Source organism: Salvelinus alpinus, chromosome 5 (assembly GCF_045679555.1).
Source record: "Salvelinus alpinus chromosome 5, SLU_Salpinus.1, whole genome shotgun sequence".
In the NCBI taxonomy this organism is placed as follows: Eukaryota; Metazoa; Chordata; class Actinopteri; order Salmoniformes; family Salmonidae; genus Salvelinus; species Salvelinus alpinus.
The window spans coordinates 5,133,210-5,150,477 of record NC_092090.1 but is presented as its reverse complement, the minus strand read 5'-3'; the positions used below and the strand labels follow the sequence as shown (position 1 = coordinate 5,150,477).

The 17,268-nt window shown below is 46.1% G+C and overlaps 1 protein-coding gene across 1 annotated transcript in view; it reads left to right on the top strand.

The window, feature by feature from the left end:
- abcc12 (ATP-binding cassette, sub-family C (CFTR/MRP), member 12) overlaps nt 1-17,268 on the top strand; it is a 101,346-nt gene that overhangs the window by 82,766 nt on the left and 1,312 nt on the right. Inside the window, exons 24-30 of the mRNA XM_071400410.1 lie at nt 2,724-2,913; nt 3,473-3,562; nt 3,819-4,008; nt 6,240-6,399; nt 8,051-8,129; nt 12,991-13,104; nt 16,339-16,503. Coding sequence (XP_071256511.1) covers nt 2,724-2,913; nt 3,473-3,562; nt 3,819-4,008; nt 6,240-6,399; nt 8,051-8,129; nt 12,991-13,104; nt 16,339-16,503 — 988 coding nt within the window. The remainder of the gene's footprint in view (nt 1-2,723; nt 2,914-3,472; nt 3,563-3,818; nt 4,009-6,239; nt 6,400-8,050; nt 8,130-12,990; nt 13,105-16,338; nt 16,504-17,268) is intronic.

The following is a 17,268-nucleotide window of genomic DNA, read 5'->3' as shown; positions in this document are numbered from 1 at the left end:
CCTGACCCTAACTAACCCTGACCCTGACCCTGGCCCTAACCCTGACCCTGACCCTAACCCTGACCCTAACCCTGGCCCTAACCCTGACCCTGACCCTAACCCTGACCCTAACCCTGACCCTAACCCTGACCCTAACCACCTCCACCATCCAGGGCCTCAGGGCCTTGTTGGAATGTTACCATTCCAACAATGCAGACAGATTCTAGTTAAAAACATACATATATTTTCCTCTACCTGGGGAAATAACTTGGTCTGACCATGGTTTCATCTACCTGGGGAAATAACTTGGTCTGACCATGGTTTCCTCTACCTGGGGGAAATAACTTGGTCTGACCATGGTTTCCTCTACCTTGGGGAAATAACTTGGTCTGACCATGGTTTCCTCTACCTGGGGAAATAACTTGGTCTGACCATGGTTTCCTCTACCTGGGGAAATAACTTGGTCTGACCATGGTTTCCTCTACCTGGGGAAATAACTTGGTCTGACCATGGTTTCCTCTACCTGGGGGAAATAACTTGGTCTGACCATGGTTTCCTCTACCTTGGGGAAATAACTTGGTCTGACCATGGTTTCCTCTACCTGGGGAAATAACTTGGTCTGACCATGGTTTCCTCTACCTGGGGAAATAACTTGGTCTGACCATGGTTTCCTCTACCTGGGGGAAATAACTTGGTCTGACCATGGTTTCCTCTACCTTGGGGAAATAACTTGGTCTGACCATGGTTTCCTCTACCTGGGGAAATAACTTGGTCTGACCATGGTTTCCTCTACCTGGGGAAATAACTTGGTCTGAACATGGTTTCATCTACCTGGGGAAATAACTTGGTGTGACCATGGTTTCATCTACTGGGGTAATAACTTGGTCTGACCATGGTTTCCTCTACCTGGGGGAAATAACTTGGTCTGACCATGGTTTCATCTACTGGGGTAATAACTTGGTCTGACCATGGTTTCCTCTACCTGGGGGAAATAACTTGGTCTGACCATGGTTTCCTCTACCTGGGGAAATAACTTGGTCTGAACATGGTTTCATCTACCTGGGGGTAATAACTTGGTCTGACCATGGTTTCCTCTACCTGGGGTAATAACTTGGTGTGACCATGGTTTCCTCTACCTGGGGTAATAACTTGGTCTGACCATGGTTTCCTCTACCTGGGGGAAATAACTTGGTCTGACCATGGTTTCATCTACTGGGGTAATAACTTGGTCTGACCATGGTTTCCTCTACCTGGGGGAAATAACTTGGTCTGACCATGGTTTCCTCTACCTGGGGAAATAACTTGGTCTGACCATGGTTTCATCTACCTGGGGAAATAACTTGGTCTGACCATGGTTTCCTCTACCTGGGGAAATAACTTGGTCTGACCATGGTTTCATCTACCTGGGGGAAATAACTTGGTCTGAACATGGTTTCATCTACCTGGGGGTAATAACTTGGTCTGACCATGGTTTCCTCTACCTGGGGGAAATAACTTGGTCTGACCATGGTTTCATCTACCTGGGGGTAATAACTTGGTCTGACCATGGTTTCCTCTACCTGGGGGAAATAACTTGGTCTGACCATGGTTTCCTCTACCTGGGGTAATAACTTGGTCTGACCATGGTTTCCTCTACCTGGGGGAAATAACTTGGTCTGAACATGGTTTCATCTACCTGGGGGAAATAACTTGGTCTGACCATGGTTTCCTCTACCTGGGGTAATAACTTGGTGTGACCATGGTTTCCTCTACCTGGGGTAATAACTTGGTCTGACCATGGTTTCCTCTACCTGGGGGAAATAACTTGGTCTGACCATGGTTTCATCTACCTGGGGGTAATAACTTGGTCTGACCATGGTTTCCTCTACCTGGGGGAAATAACTTGGTCTGACCATGGTTTCCTCTACCTGGGGGAAATAACTTGGTGTGACCATGGTTTCATCTACCTGGGGAAATAACTTGGTCTGAACATGGTTTCATCTACCTGGGGGTAATAACTTGGTGTGACCATGGTTTCCTCTACCTGGGGTAATAACTTGGTCTGACCATGGTTTCCTCTACCTGGGGGAAATAACTTGGTCTGACCATGGTTTCATCTACCTGGGGGTAATAACTTGGTCTGACCATGGTTTCCTCTACCTGGGGTAATAACTTGGTCTGACCATGGTTTCCTCTACCTGGGGTAATAACTTGGTCTGACCATGGTTTCCTCTACCTGGGGGAAATAACTTGGTCTGACCATGGTTTCATCTACCTGGGGGTAATAACTTGGTCTGACCATGGTTTCCTCTACCTGGGGTAATAACTTGGTCTGACCATGGTTTCATCTACCTGGGGGTAATAACTTGGTGTGACCATGGTTTCCTCTACCTGGGGTAATAACTTGGTCTGACCATGGTTTCCTCTACCTGGGGGAAATAACTTGGTCTGACCATGGTTTCCTCTACTGGGGGAAATAACTTGGTCTGACCATGGTTTCCTCTACCTGGGGTAATAACTTGGTCTGACCATGGTTTCCTCTACTGGGGGAAATAACTTGGTCTGACCATGGTTTCCTCTACCTGGGGAACTAACTTGGTCTGACCATGGTTTCCTCTACTGGGGGAAATAACTTGGTCTGACCATGGTTTCCTCTACCTGGGGTAATAACTTGGTCTGACCATGGTTTCCTCTACCTGGGGGAAATAACTAAAATAAATGAAAAGGATAAATGACAGTCAACACTGTTGTGCATTGTTCTCCAGATTTAAGGTGATGAGTGACAACAACTCCAACCACTTCCTGTTGTTTAACTGTGGGACACGCTGGCTGTCCTTCTGGCTGGACTTCCTGTCTGCCTCAGTCACTCTGATGGTGGCTCTGTTCGTGGTGCTCAGTTCTCCTGATACCATCAGCCCTGCTATGAAGGGCCTGGCGCTGTCATACACCATACAGGTAGAGTCTAATACACCATACAGGTAGAGTCTAATGTAGAGTCTAATACACCATACAGGTAGAGTCTAATACAGAGTCATACAGGTAGAGTCTAATACACCATACAGGTAGAGTCTAATACACCATACAGGTAGAGTCTAATAGAGTCTAATACACCATACAGGTAGAGTCTAATGTAGAGTCTAATACTCCATACAGGTAGAGTCTAATGTAGAGTCTAATACACCATACAGGTAGAGTCTAATGTAGAGTCTAATACACCGTACAGGTAGAGTCTAATACTCCATACAGGTAGAGTGTATGTGGTTAATGAACTGTAGGGTGTATCTCTGTTGTTTCATGTTGCTTCCTTTCCATGTTGGGTTCATTTATTGCACTACCAGTATTGACTATGTCCCTGCCAGTGAGGTACAGGTAGAGCTACACAGTTTGAGTACTACTAATGATCGATATGACTCAATGCTGCCCTCTAGTGTTCTAAAGATAAACCTACAGGGAAGAGATGTCAGATTACCAGTTGAGATGGAGTTTGTTGACTGTGTGTTGTGTTGTTGTCCAGTTGACAGGTATGCTCCAGTACGTGGTGAGACTGTCTACAGAGCTGGAGGCCAAGTTCCTGTCAGTGGAGAGACTACAGGAGTACATCGAGGTGAGAACATCAATACGTTTAACTACAAATACACTAATCATGTCTTTACCGTCTTTCATTACCTTTTAATACACTGTTATTCTCCTGTCCAGGGTTGTGTGTCTGAGGCGTCCAGGATGTTGTCTGTTATAATCATGTCCAGGATGTTGTCTGTTATAATCATGTCCAGGATGTTGTCTGTTATAATCATGTCCAGGATGTTGTCTGTTATAATCATGTCCAGGATGTTGTCTGTTATAATCATGTTTCTGTCCAGGGTTGTGTGTCTGAGGCTCCCAGGAGAGTTAAAGACGCCGTCATCCCAGAAGGTTGGCCTCATAAAGGGGCCATCTCCTTTAAGGACTACACGATGAGGTACAGAGCGAACACGCCCATCGTGCTCGACGGACTACAGCTCAACATCCAGCCCAGGGAGAAGCTGGGCATCGTGGGGAGGACGGGCTCCGGTAAGGCCTCAGTCCAACTCATTGTCAGAGTTGAACTTGTCTGTACTATTTGTCTATGTGTGCTACTGGTGGCTAACCGTATTTCACGGTCTCCGGTAAGGTCTCAGTTTAGACCACCTACTCACTGTCATAATGTTAGCATGAAACACCACAGTTAACATTATCATTGCTATATACAGTGGCATTTGGGAAAGTATTCAGACCCCTTGACTTTTTCCACATTTTGTTACGTTACAGCCTTATTCTAAAATGGATTAAATCGTTTTTTTCCTTCACCAATCTACACACAATACTCCATAATTACAAAGCAAAAACAGGTTTTTAGACATTTTTGCAAATGTATTACTAGTAAAACACTGAAATATCACATAAGTAATTCAGACCTGTTACTCAGTACTTTGTTGAAGAAACCTTTGGCAGCGATTACAGCCTCGCGTCTTCCTGGGTATGACACTACAAGCTTGCCACACCTGTATTTGGGGAGTTTCTCCCATTCTTCTCTGCAGATCCCCTCAAGTTCTGTCAGATTGGATGGGGAGCATCGCTGCACAGCTATTTTCAGGTCTCTCCAGAGATGTTCGATGGGGTTCAAGTCCAGGCTCTGGCTGGGCCACTCAAGGACATTCAGAGACTTGTCCCGAAGCCACTCCTGCTTTGTCTTGGCTGTGTGCTTAGGGTCATTGTCCTGTTGGAAGGTGAACCTTCACCCCAGTCTGAGGTCCTGAGTACTCTGGAGCAGGTTTTCATCAAGGATCTTTCTGTACTTCACTCCGTTCATCTTTCCCTCGATCCTGACTAGTCTTCCAGTCCCTGCCGCTGAAAAACCTCACCACAGCATGATGCTGCCACCACCATGCTTCACCGTGGGGATGGTGCCAGGTTTCCTCCAGAAGTGACACTTGGCAGTCAGGCCAAAGAGCTCAATCTTTGTTTTATCAAACCAGAGAATCTTGGTTTCTCGTGGTCTGAGAGTCCTTCAGGTGCCTTTTGGCAAACTCCAAGCAGGCTGTCAGGTGCCTTTTACTGAAGAGTGGCTTCCGTCTAGCCACTCTACCATAAAGGCCTGATTGATGGAGTGCCTGATTGGTTGTCATTGGTTGATCTGGATGTGACCTGGATGTGACCTGGATGTGTATCTAGAGCAATCTGTCAATACTGAGACAAAACCTGGATGTGACCTGGATGTGACCTGGATGTGACCTGGATGTGTTGTATATATCCTGGATGTGCTGTATATATCCTGGATGTGTTGTATATAACCTGGATGTGTTGTATATAACCTGGATGTGCTGTATATATCCTGGATGTGTTGTATATAACCTGGATGTGTTGTATATAACCTGGATGTGTTGTATATAACCTGGATGTGTTGTATATAACCTGGATGTGACCTGGATGTGACCTGGATGTGTTGTATATATCCTGGATGTGCTGAATATATCCTGGATGTGTTGTATATAACCTGGATGTGTTGTATATAACCTGGATGTGTTGTATATAACCTGGATGTGCTGTATATGACCTGGATGTGTTGTATATAACCTGGATGTGACCTGGATGTGTTGTATATAACCTGGATGTGTCCTGGATGTGTTGTATATAACCTGGATGTGTTGTATATAACCTGGATGTGTTGTATATAACCTGGATGTGCTGTATATAACCTGGATGTGACCTGGATGTGACCTGGATATGACCTGGATGTGACCTGGATATGACCTGGATATGACCTGGATGTGTTGTATATAACCTGGATGTGTTGTATTTAACCTGTATATAACCTGGATGTGACCTGGATGTGACCTGGATATGACCTGGATGTGACCTGGATGTGTTGTATATAACCTGGATGTGTTGTATTTAACCTGGATGTGCTGTATATAACCTGGATATGACCTGGATGTGACCTGGATGTGTTGTATATAACCTGGATGTGTTGTATATAACCTGGATGTGTTGTATATAACCTGGATGTGTTGTATATAACCTGGATGTGTTGTATATAACCTGGATGTGACCTGGATGTGACCTGGATGTGACCTGGATGTGCTGTATATAACCTGGATGTGACCTGGATATAACCTGGATGTGTTGTATATATCCTGGATGTGTTGTATATGACCTGGATGTGACCTGGATGTGACCTGGATGTGCTGTATATAACCTGGATGTGACCTGGATATAACCTGGACGTGTTGTATATAACCTGGATATTATATGTCACCCAACAGGGAAGTCTTCTTTAGGAGTCGCCCTCTTCCGCCTGGTGGAACCAGCTACAGGGACGATCTTCATAGATGGGGTGGACACCAGCGCTATAGGCCTGGAGGACCTCCGCAGTAAACTATCAGTCATCCCCCAGGACCCCGTCCTATTCATCGGTACTGTCAGGTAATACCACTGTCTATTACTGTCTACACAGTACACTAGTCACCTATAGAAACAGACTCCATAGACCAGGTAATACCACTGTCTATTACTGTCTACACAGTACACTAGTCACCTGTAGAAACAGACTCCATAGACCAGGTAATACCACTGTCTACACAGTACACTAGTCACCTATAGAAACAGACTCCATAGACCAGGTAATACCACTGTCTATTACTGTCTACACAGTACACTAGTCACCTATAGAAACAGACTCCATAGATCAGGTAATACCACTGTCTACACAGTACACTAGTCACCTATAGAAACAGACTCCATAGACCAGGTAATACCACTGTCTATTACTGTCTACACAGTACACTAGTCACATATAGAAACAGACTCCATAGACCAGGTAATACCACTGTCTATTACTGTCTACACAGTACACTAGTCACCTATAGAAACAGACTCCATAGACCAGGTAATACCACTGTCTACACAGTACACTAGTCACCTATAGAAACAGACTCCATAGACCAGGTAATACCACTGTCTATTACTGTCTACACAGTACACTAGTCACATATAGAAACAGACTCCATAGACCAGGTAATACCACTGTCTACACAGTACACTAGTCAACTATAGAAACAGACTCCATAGACCAGGTAATACCACTGTCTACACAGTACACTAGTCACCTATAGAAACAGACTCCATAGACCAGGTAATACCACTGTCTACACAGTACTCTAGTCACCTATAGAAACAGACTCCATAGACCAGGCAATACCACTGTCTACACAGTAAACTAGTCACCTATAGAAACAGACTCCATAGACCAGGTAATACCACTGTCTACACAGTACACTAGTCACCTATAGAAACAGACTCCATAGACCAGGTAATACCACTGTCTACACAGTACACTAGTCAACTATAGAAACAGACGCCATAGACCAGGTAATATCACTGTCTATTACTGTCACCACTCTGTCAGCCAGTATTACTGTGTCTCTATCTGACTGGGTCCAGTTGTCACCACTCTGTCAGACAGTATTACTGTGTCTCTATCTGACTGGGTCCAGTTGTCACCACTCTGTCAGACAGTATTACTGTGTCCTCTATCTGACTGGGTCCAGTTGTCACCACTCTGTCAGACAGTATTACTGTGTCTCTATCTGACTGGGTCCAGTTGTCACCACTCTGTCAGACAGTATTACTGTGTCTCTATCTGACTGGGTCCAGTTGTCACCACTCTGTCAGACAGTATTACTGTGTCCTCTATCTGACTGGGTCCAGTTGTCACCACTCTGTCAGCCAGTATTACTGTGTCCTCTATCTGACTGGGTCCAGTTGTCACCACTCTGCCAGACAGTATTACTGTGTCTCTATCTGACTGGGTCCAGTTGTCACCACTCTGTCAGCCAGTATTACCGTGTCTCTATCTGACTGGGTCCAGTTGTCACCACTCTGTCAGACAGTATTACTGTGTCTCTATCTGACTGGGTCCAGTTGACACCACTCTGTCAGACAGTATTACTGTGTCCTCTATCTGACTGGGTCCAGTTGTCACCACTCTGTCAGCCAGTATTACTGTGTCTCTCTCTGACTGGGTCATGTGACTGGGTCATGTGACTGGGTCATGTGACTTGTTCCCCTGCTGCAGGTATAATCTAGATCCTTTCAACAACTACAGTGATGAGGACATCTGGTCGGCTCTGGAGAAGACCTACATGAAAGACACAGTACGTACAGCCTCTATGGGGACCATTACATCAGGCCTGGTTTACTGGCTGCCTCTATGGGGACCATTACATCAGGCCTGGTTTACTGGCTGCCTCTATGGGGACCATTACATAAGGCCTGGTTTACTGGCTGCCTCTATGGGGACCATTACATCAGGCCTGGTTTACTGGCTGCCTCTATGGGGACCATTACATAAGGCCTGGTTTACTGGCTGCCTCTATGGGGACCATTACATCAGGCCTGGTTTACTGGCTGCCTCTATGGGGACCATTACATAAGGCCTGGTTTACTGGCTGCCTCTATGGGGACCATTACATCAGGCCTGGTTTACTGGCTGCCTCTATGGGGACCATTACATCAGGCCTGGTTTACTGGCTGCCTCTATGGGGACCATTACATAAGGCCTGGTTTACTGGCTGCCTCTATGGGGACCATTACATCAGGCCTGGTTTACTGGCTGCCTCTATGGGGACCATTACATAAGGCCTGGTTTACTGTCTGCCTCTATGGGGACCATTACATAAGGCCTGGTTTACTGTCTGCCTCTATGGGGACCATTACATAAGGCCTGGTTTACTGTCTGCCTCTATGGGGAACATTACATAAGGCCTGGTTTACTGTCTGCCTCTATGGGGACCATTACATAAGGCCTGGTTTACTGTCTGCCTCTATGGGGAACATTACATAAGGCCTGGTTTACTGTCTGCCTCTATGGGGAACATTACATAAGGCCTGGTTTACTGTCTGTTGGCTGCCTCTATGGGGACCATTACATAAGGCCTGGTTTACTGTCTGCCTCTATGGGGACCATTACATAAGGCCTGGTTTACTGTCTGCCTCTATGGGGAACATTACATAAGGCCTGGTTTACTGTCTGTTGGCTGCCTCTATGGGGACCATTACATAAGGCCTGGTTTACTGTCTGCCTCTATGGGGACCATTACATAAGGCCTGGTTTACTGTCTGCCTCTATGGGGACCATTACATAAGGCCTGGTTTACTGTCTGCCTCTATGGGGACCATTACATAAGGCCTGGTTTACTGTCTGCCTCTATGGGGACCATTACATAAGGCCTGGTTTACTGTCTGCCTCTATGGGGAACATTACATAAGGCCTGGTTTACTGTCTGCCTCTATGGGGACCATTACATAAGGCCTGGTTTACTGTCTGCCTCTATGGGGAACATTACATAAGGCCTGGTTTACTGTCTGTTGGCTGCCTCTATGGGGACCATTACATAAGGCCTGGTTTACTGTCTGCCTCTATGGGGAACATTACATAAGGCCTGGTTTACTGTCTGTTGGCTGCCTCTATGGGGACCATTACATAATGCCTGGTTTACTGTCTGTTGGCTGCCTCTATGGGGAACATTACATAAGGCCTGGTTTACTGTCTGTTGGCTGCCTCTATGGGGACCATTACATAAGGCCTGGTTTACTGTCTGCCTCTATGGGGACCATTACATAAGGCCTGGTTTACTGTCTGCCTCTATGGGGACCATTACATAAGGCCTGGTTTACTGTCTGTTGGCTGCCTCTATGGGGACCATTACATAAGGCCTGGTTTACTGTCTGTTGGCTGCCTCTATGGGGAACATTACATAAGGCCTGGTTTACTGTCTGCCTCTATGGGGAACATTACATAAGGCCTGGTTTACTGGCTGCCTCTATGGGAACATTACATAAGGCCTGGTTTACTGTCTGTTGGCTGCCTCTATGGGGACCATTACATAAGGCCTGGTTTACTGTCTGTTGGCTGCCTCTATGGGGACCATTACATAAGGCCTGGTTTACTGTCTGTTGGCTGCCTCTATGGGAACATTACATAAGGCCTGGTTTACTGTCTGTTGGCTGCCTCTATGGGGACCATTACATAAGGCCTGGTTTACTGTCTGTTGGCTGCCTCTATGGGGACCATTACATAAGGCCTGGTTTACTGTCTGTTGGCTGCCTCTATGGGAACATTACATAAGGCCTGGTTTACTGTCTGTTGGCTGCCTCTATGGGGAACATTACATAAGGCCTGGTTTACTGTCTGTTGGCTGCCTCTATGGGGAACATTACATAAGGCCTGGTTTACTGTCTGTTGGCTGCCTCTATGGGAACATTACATAAGGCCTGGTTTACTGTCTGTTGGCTGCCTCTATGGGGAACATTACATAAGGCCTGGTTTACTGTCTGTTGGCTGCCTCTATGGGGACCATTACATAAGGCCTGGTTTACTGTCTGTTGGCTGCCTCTATGGGGACCATTACATAAGGCCTGGTTTACTGGCTGCCTCTATGGGGACCATTACATAAGGCCTGGTTTACTGTCTGCCTCTATGGGGAACATTACATAAGGCCTGGTTTACTGTCTGTTGGCTGCCTCTATGGGGACCATTACATAAGGCCTGGTTTACTGTCTGCCTCTATGGGGAACATTACATAAGGCCTGGTTTACTGTCTGTTGGCTGCCTCTATGGGGACCATTACATAAGGCCTGGTTTACTGTCTGTTGGCTGCCTCTATGGGGAACATTACATAAGGCCTGGTTTACTGTCTGTTGGCTGCCTCTATGGGGACCATTACATAAGGCCTGGTTTACTGTCTGCCTCTATGGGGACCATTACATAAGGCCTGGTTTACTGTCTGCCTCTATGGGGACCATTACATAAGGCCTGGTTTACTGTCTGTTGGCTGCCTCTATGGGGACCATTACATAAGGCCTGGTTTACTGTCTGTTGGCTGCCTCTATGGGGAACATTACATAAGGCCTGGTTTACTGTCTGCCTCTATGGGGAACATTACATAAGGCCTGGTTTACTGGCTGCCTCTATGGGAACATTACATAAGGCCTGGTTTACTGTCTGTTGGCTGCCTCTATGGGGACCATTACATAAGGCCTGGTTTACTGTCTGTTGGCTGCCTCTATGGGGACCATTACATAAGGCCTGGTTTACTGTCTGTTGGCTGCCTCTATGGGAACATTACATAAGGCCTGGTTTACTGTCTGTTGGCTGCCTCTATGGGGACCATTACATAAGGCCTGGTTTACTGTCTGTTGGCTGCCTCTATGGGGACCATTACATAAGGCCTGGTTTACTGTCTGTTGGCTGCCTCTATGGGAACATTACATAAGGCCTGGTTTACTGTCTGTTGGCTGCCTCTATGGGGAACATTACATAAGGCCTGGTTTACTGTCTGTTGGCTGCCTCTATGGGGAACATTACATAAGGCCTGGTTTACTGTCTGTTGGCTGCCTCTATGGGAACATTACATAAGGCCTGGTTTACTGTCTGTTGGCTGCCTCTAGGGGGAACATTACATAAGGCCTGGTTTACTGTCTGTTGGCTGCCTCTATGGGGACCATTACATAAGGCCTGGTTTACTGTCTGTTGGCTGCCTCTATGGGGACCATTACATAAGGCCTGGTTTACTGGCTGCCTCTATGGGGACCATTACATAAGGCCTGGTTTACTGGCTGCCTCTATGGGGACCATTACATAAGGCCTGGTTTACCGTCTGTTGGCTGCCTCTATGGGGACCATTACATAAGGCCTGGTTTACTGTCTGTTGGCTGCCTCTATGGGGAACATTACATAAGGCCTGGTTTACTGTCTGTTGGCTGCCTCTATGGGGAACATTACATAAGGCCTGGTTTACTGTCTGTTGGCTGCCTCTATGGGGAACATTACATAAGGCCTGGTTTACTGTCTGTTGGCTGCCTCTATGGGGAACATTACATAAGGCCTGGTTTACTGGCTGCCTCTATGGGGACCATTACATAAGGCCTGGTTTACTGGCTGCCTCTATGGGGACCATTACATAAGGCCTGGTTTACTGGCTGCCTCTATGGGGACCATTACATAAGGCCTGGTTTACTGGCTGCCTCTATGGGGACCATTACATAAGGCCTGGTTTACTGGCTGCCTCTATGGGGACCATTACATAAGGCCTGGTTTACTGGCTGCCTCTATGGGGACCATTACATAAGGCCTGGTTTACTGTCTGTTGGCTGCCTCTATGGGGACCATTACATAAGGCCTGGTTTACTGTCTGTTGGCTGCCTCTATGGGGAACATTACATAAGGCCTGGTTTACTGTCTGTTGGCTGCCTCTATGGGAACATTACATAAGGCCTGGTTTACTGTCTGTTGGCTGCCTCTATGGGGAACATTACATAAGGCCTGGTTTACTGTCTGTTGGCTGCCTCTATGGGGACCATTACATAAGGCCTGGTTTACTGTCTGTTGGCTGCCTCTATGGGGGACATTACATAAGGCCTGGTTTACTGTCTGTTGGCTGCCTCTATGGGGAACATTACATAAGGCCTGGTTTACTGTCTGTTGGCTGCCTCTATGGGGACCATTACATAAGGCCTGGTTTACTGTCTGTTGGCTGCCTCTATGGGGAACATTACATAAGGCCTGGTTTACTGTCTGTTGGCTGCCTCTATGGGAACATTACATAAGGCCTGGTTTACTGTCTGTTGGCTGCCTCTATGGGGAACATTACATAAGGCCTGGTTTACTGTCTGTTGGCTGCCTCTATGGGGACCATTACATAAGGCCTGGTTTACTGTCTGTTGGCTGCCTCTATGGGGGACATTACATAAGGCCTGGTTTACTGTCTGTTGGCTGACAGAGATCAAGTGTCGACCCCAGTTGAAAGTCACAGGAGTATAGATGGTGATGATGATAATGGTGATGATAATGGTGATTATGGTGATGATAATGATAATGGTGATGATGATGATGGTGTTGGTGATGACGACGATTATGTTGATATTGATGAGGATGATGATGGTGATGGTGATTAGGATGATGATGATCATCATCATGATGATAGCAACAACGCCACGTCCCTCTGTGTTTCTCAGATCTCCAGTCTCCCTGAGAAGCTGCAGTCTGAGGTGGTGGAGAACGGGGAGAACTTTTCTGTGGGAGAGAGACAGCTGATGTGTATGGCCAGAGCCCTGCTACGGAACTCCAAGGTCAGCTCACAGAAACATCTCCTTTTACAGCAACATAGAATGTACTGTATTCTAGGAAAATGTATTTTACAGTACATACAGCTAGTCATACTGTATTCTAGGAAAATGTATTTTACAGTACATACAGCTAGTCATACTGTATTCTAGGAAAATGTATTTTACAGTACATACAGCTAGTCATACTGTATTCCAGGAAAATGTATTTTACAGTACATAGAGCTAGTCATACTGTATTCCAGTAAAATGTATTTTACAGTACATAGAGCTAGTCGTACTGTATTCTAGGGAAATGTATTTTACAGTACATACAGCTAGTCGTACTGTATTCTAGGGAAATGTATTTTACAGTACATACAGCTAGTCGTAGTGTATTCCAGTAAAATGTATTTTACAGTACATACAGCTAGTCATACTGTATTCTAGGGAAATGTATTTTACAGTACATACAGCTAGTCATACTGTATTCCAGTAAAATGTATTTTACAGTACATACAGCTAGTCATACTGTATTCTAGGGAAATGTATTTTACAGTACATACAGCTAGTCGTAGTGTATTCTAGGAAAATGTAATTTACAGTACATACAGCTAGTCATACTGTATTCCAGGAAAATGTATTTCACGGTACATACAGCTAGTCATACTGTATTCTAGGAAAATGTATTTTACAGTACAGCAATTACCAGGTATTTACTACCTAATTGACATTAGTAAATTGCAATTTTACATAGTTACCTAGCCTCCATTTCCAATCTTCTTCCAGACCTGGAAGGATTACATTGCAAGACTACACAGCTGGTATCCTAATAACCTGAATGTTAGCCTGGTCTCTCCTGTTCTGTCAAGACTACACAGCTGGTATCCTAATAACCTGAATGTTAGCCTGGTCTCTCCTGTTCTGTCAAGACTACACAGCTGGTATCCTAATAACCTGAATGTTAGCCTGGTCTCTCCTGTTCTGTCAAGACTACACAGCTGGTATCTTAATAACCTGAATGTTAGCCTGGTCTCTCCTGTTCTGTCAAGACAACACAGCTGGTATCCTAATAACCTGAATATTAGCCTGGTCTCTCCTGTTCTGTCAAGACAACACAGCTGGTATCCTAATAACCTGAATATTAGCCTGGTCTCTCCTGTTCTGTCAAGACAACACAGCTGGTATCCTAATAACCTGAATATTAGCCTGGTCTCTCCTGTTCTGTCAAGACAACACAGCTGGTATCCTAATAACCTGAATATTAGCCTGGTCTCTCCTGTTCTGTCAAGACTACACAGCTGGTATCCTAATAACCTGAATGTTAGCCTGGTCTCTCCTGTTCTGTCAAGACAACACAGCTGGTATCCTAATAACCTGAATGTTAGCCTGGTCTCTCCTGTTCTGTCAAGACAACACAGCTGGTATCCTAATAACCTGAATGTTAGCCTGGTCTCTCCTGTTTTGTCAAGACTACACAGCTGGTATCCTAATAACCTGAATGTTAGCCTGGTCTCTCCTGTTCTGTCAAGACTACACAGCTGGTATCCTAATAACCTGAATGTTAGCCTGGTCTCTCCTGTTCTGTCAAGACTACACAGCTGGTATCTTAATAACCTGAATGTTAGCCTGGTCTCTCCTGTTCTGTCAAGACTACACAGCTGGTATCTTAATAACCTGAATATTAGCCTGGTCTCTGCTGTTCTTTCAAGACTACACAGCTGGTATCCTAATAACCTGAATGTTAGCCTGGTCTCTCCTGTTCTGTCAAGACTACACAGCTGGTATCATAATAACCTGAATGTTAGCCTGGTCTCTCCTGTTCTGTCAAGACTACACAGCTGGTATCCTAATAACCTGAATGTTAGCCTGGTCTCTCCTGTTCTGTCAAGACTACACAGCTGGTATCCTAATAACCTGAATGTTAGCCTGGTCTCCTGTTCTGTCAAGACTACACAGCTGGTATCCTAATAACCTGAATATTAGCCTGGTCTCTCCTGTTCTGTCAAGACTACACAGCTGGTATCCTAATAACCTGAATGTTAGCCTGGTCTCTCCTGTTCTGTCAAGACTACACAGCTGGTATCCTAATAACCTGAATATTAGCCTGGTCTCTCCTGTTCTGTCAAGACTACACAGCTGGTATCCTAATAACCTGAATATTAGCCTGGTCTCTCCTGTTCTGTCAAGACTACACAGCTGGTATCCTAATAACCTGAATGTTAGCCTGGTCTCTCCTGTTCTGGCAAGACTACACAGCTGGTATCCTAATAACCTGAATGTTAGCCTGGTCTCTCCTGTTCTGTCAAGACTACACAGCTGGTATCCTAATAACCTGAATGTTAGCCTGGTCTCCTGTTCTGTCAAGACTACACAGCTGGTATCCTAATAACCTGAATGTTAGCCTGGTCTCTCCTGTTCTGTCAAGACTACACAGCTGGTATCCTAATAACCTGAATGTTAGCCTGGTCTCCTGTTCTGTCAAGACTACACAGCTGGTATCCTAATAACCTGAATATTAGCCTGGTCTCTCCTGTTCTGTCAAGACTACACAGCTGGTATCCTAATAACCTGAATGTTAGCCTGGTCTCTCCTGTTCTGTCAAGACTACACAGCTGGTATCCTAATAACCTGAATGTTAGCCTGGTCTCTCCTGTTCTGTCAAGACTACACAGCTGGTATCCTAATAACTTGAATGTTAGCCTGGTCTCTCCTGTTCTGTCAAGACTACACAGCTGGTATCCTAATAACCTGAATATTAGCCTGGTCTCTCCTGTTCTGTCAAAACTACACAGCTGGTATCCTAATAACCTGAATGTTAGCCTGGTCTCTCCTGTTCTCTCAAGACTACACAGCTGGTATCCTAATAACCTGAATGTTAGCCTGGTCTCTCCTGTTCTGTCAATACTACACAGCTGGTATCCTAATAACCTGAATGTTAGCCTGGTCTCTCCTGTTCTGTCAAGACTACACAGCTGGTATCCTAATAACCTGAATATTAGCCTGGTCTCTCCTGTTCTGTCAAGACTACACAGCTGGTATCATATTAACCTGAATATTAGCCTGGTCTCTCCTGTTCTGTCAAGACTACACAGCTGATATCCTAATAACCTGAATGTTAGCCTGGTCTCTCCTGTTCTGTCAAGACTACACAGCTGGTATCCTAATAACCTGAATGTTAGCCTGGTCTCTCCTGTTCTGTCAAGACTACACAGCTGGTATCATATTAACCTGAATATTAGCCTGGTCTCTCCTCCTCAGATCATCTTGTTGGACGAGGCGACAGCGTCGATCGACTCAGAGACAGACTCTCTGATCCAGCACACCATTAGACACGCGTTCCAGGACTGTACCATGCTTACTATTGCTCACCGCATTAACACGGTCCTGGAGTCAGATCGTATACTGGTCATGGACGCCGGAAAGGTAGGCTAGACAGACACAGACAGACAGACAGACAGACAGACAGACAGACAGACAGGCAGGCAGACAGGCAGACAGACAGACAGACAGACAGACAGGCAGACAGACAGGCAGACAGGCAGGCAGGCAGACAGGCAGGCAGGCTAGCTACCTGACCTGTTACAAACACATAACCCCAGACAGACAGACAGACAGACAGACAGACAGACAGGCAGGCAGGCAGGCAGACAGGCAGGCAGGCTAGCTACCTGACCTGTTACAAACACATAACCCCAGACAGACAGACAGACAGGCAGGCAGGCAGCAGGCAGGCAGACAGGCAGGCAGGCTAGCTACCTGACCTGTTACAAACACATAACCCCAGACAGACAGACAGACAGGCAGGCAGGCAGGCAGACAGGCAGGCAGGCTAGCTACCTGACCTGTTACAAACACATACCCCAGACAGACAGACAGACAGACAGACAGACAGACAGACAGACAGACAGACAGACAGACAGGCAGGCAGGCAGGCAGACAGGCAGGCAGGCTAGCTACCTGACCTGTTACAAACACATAACCCCAGACAGACAGACAGACAGACAGACAGACAGACAGGCAGGCAGGCAGGCAGGCAGACAGACAGGCAGGCAGGCTAGCTACCTGACCTGTTACAAACACATAACCCCAGACAGACAGACAGACAGACAGACAGACAGACAGACAGACAGACAGACAGACAGACAGACAGACAGACAGACAGACAGACAGACAGACAGACAGACAGGC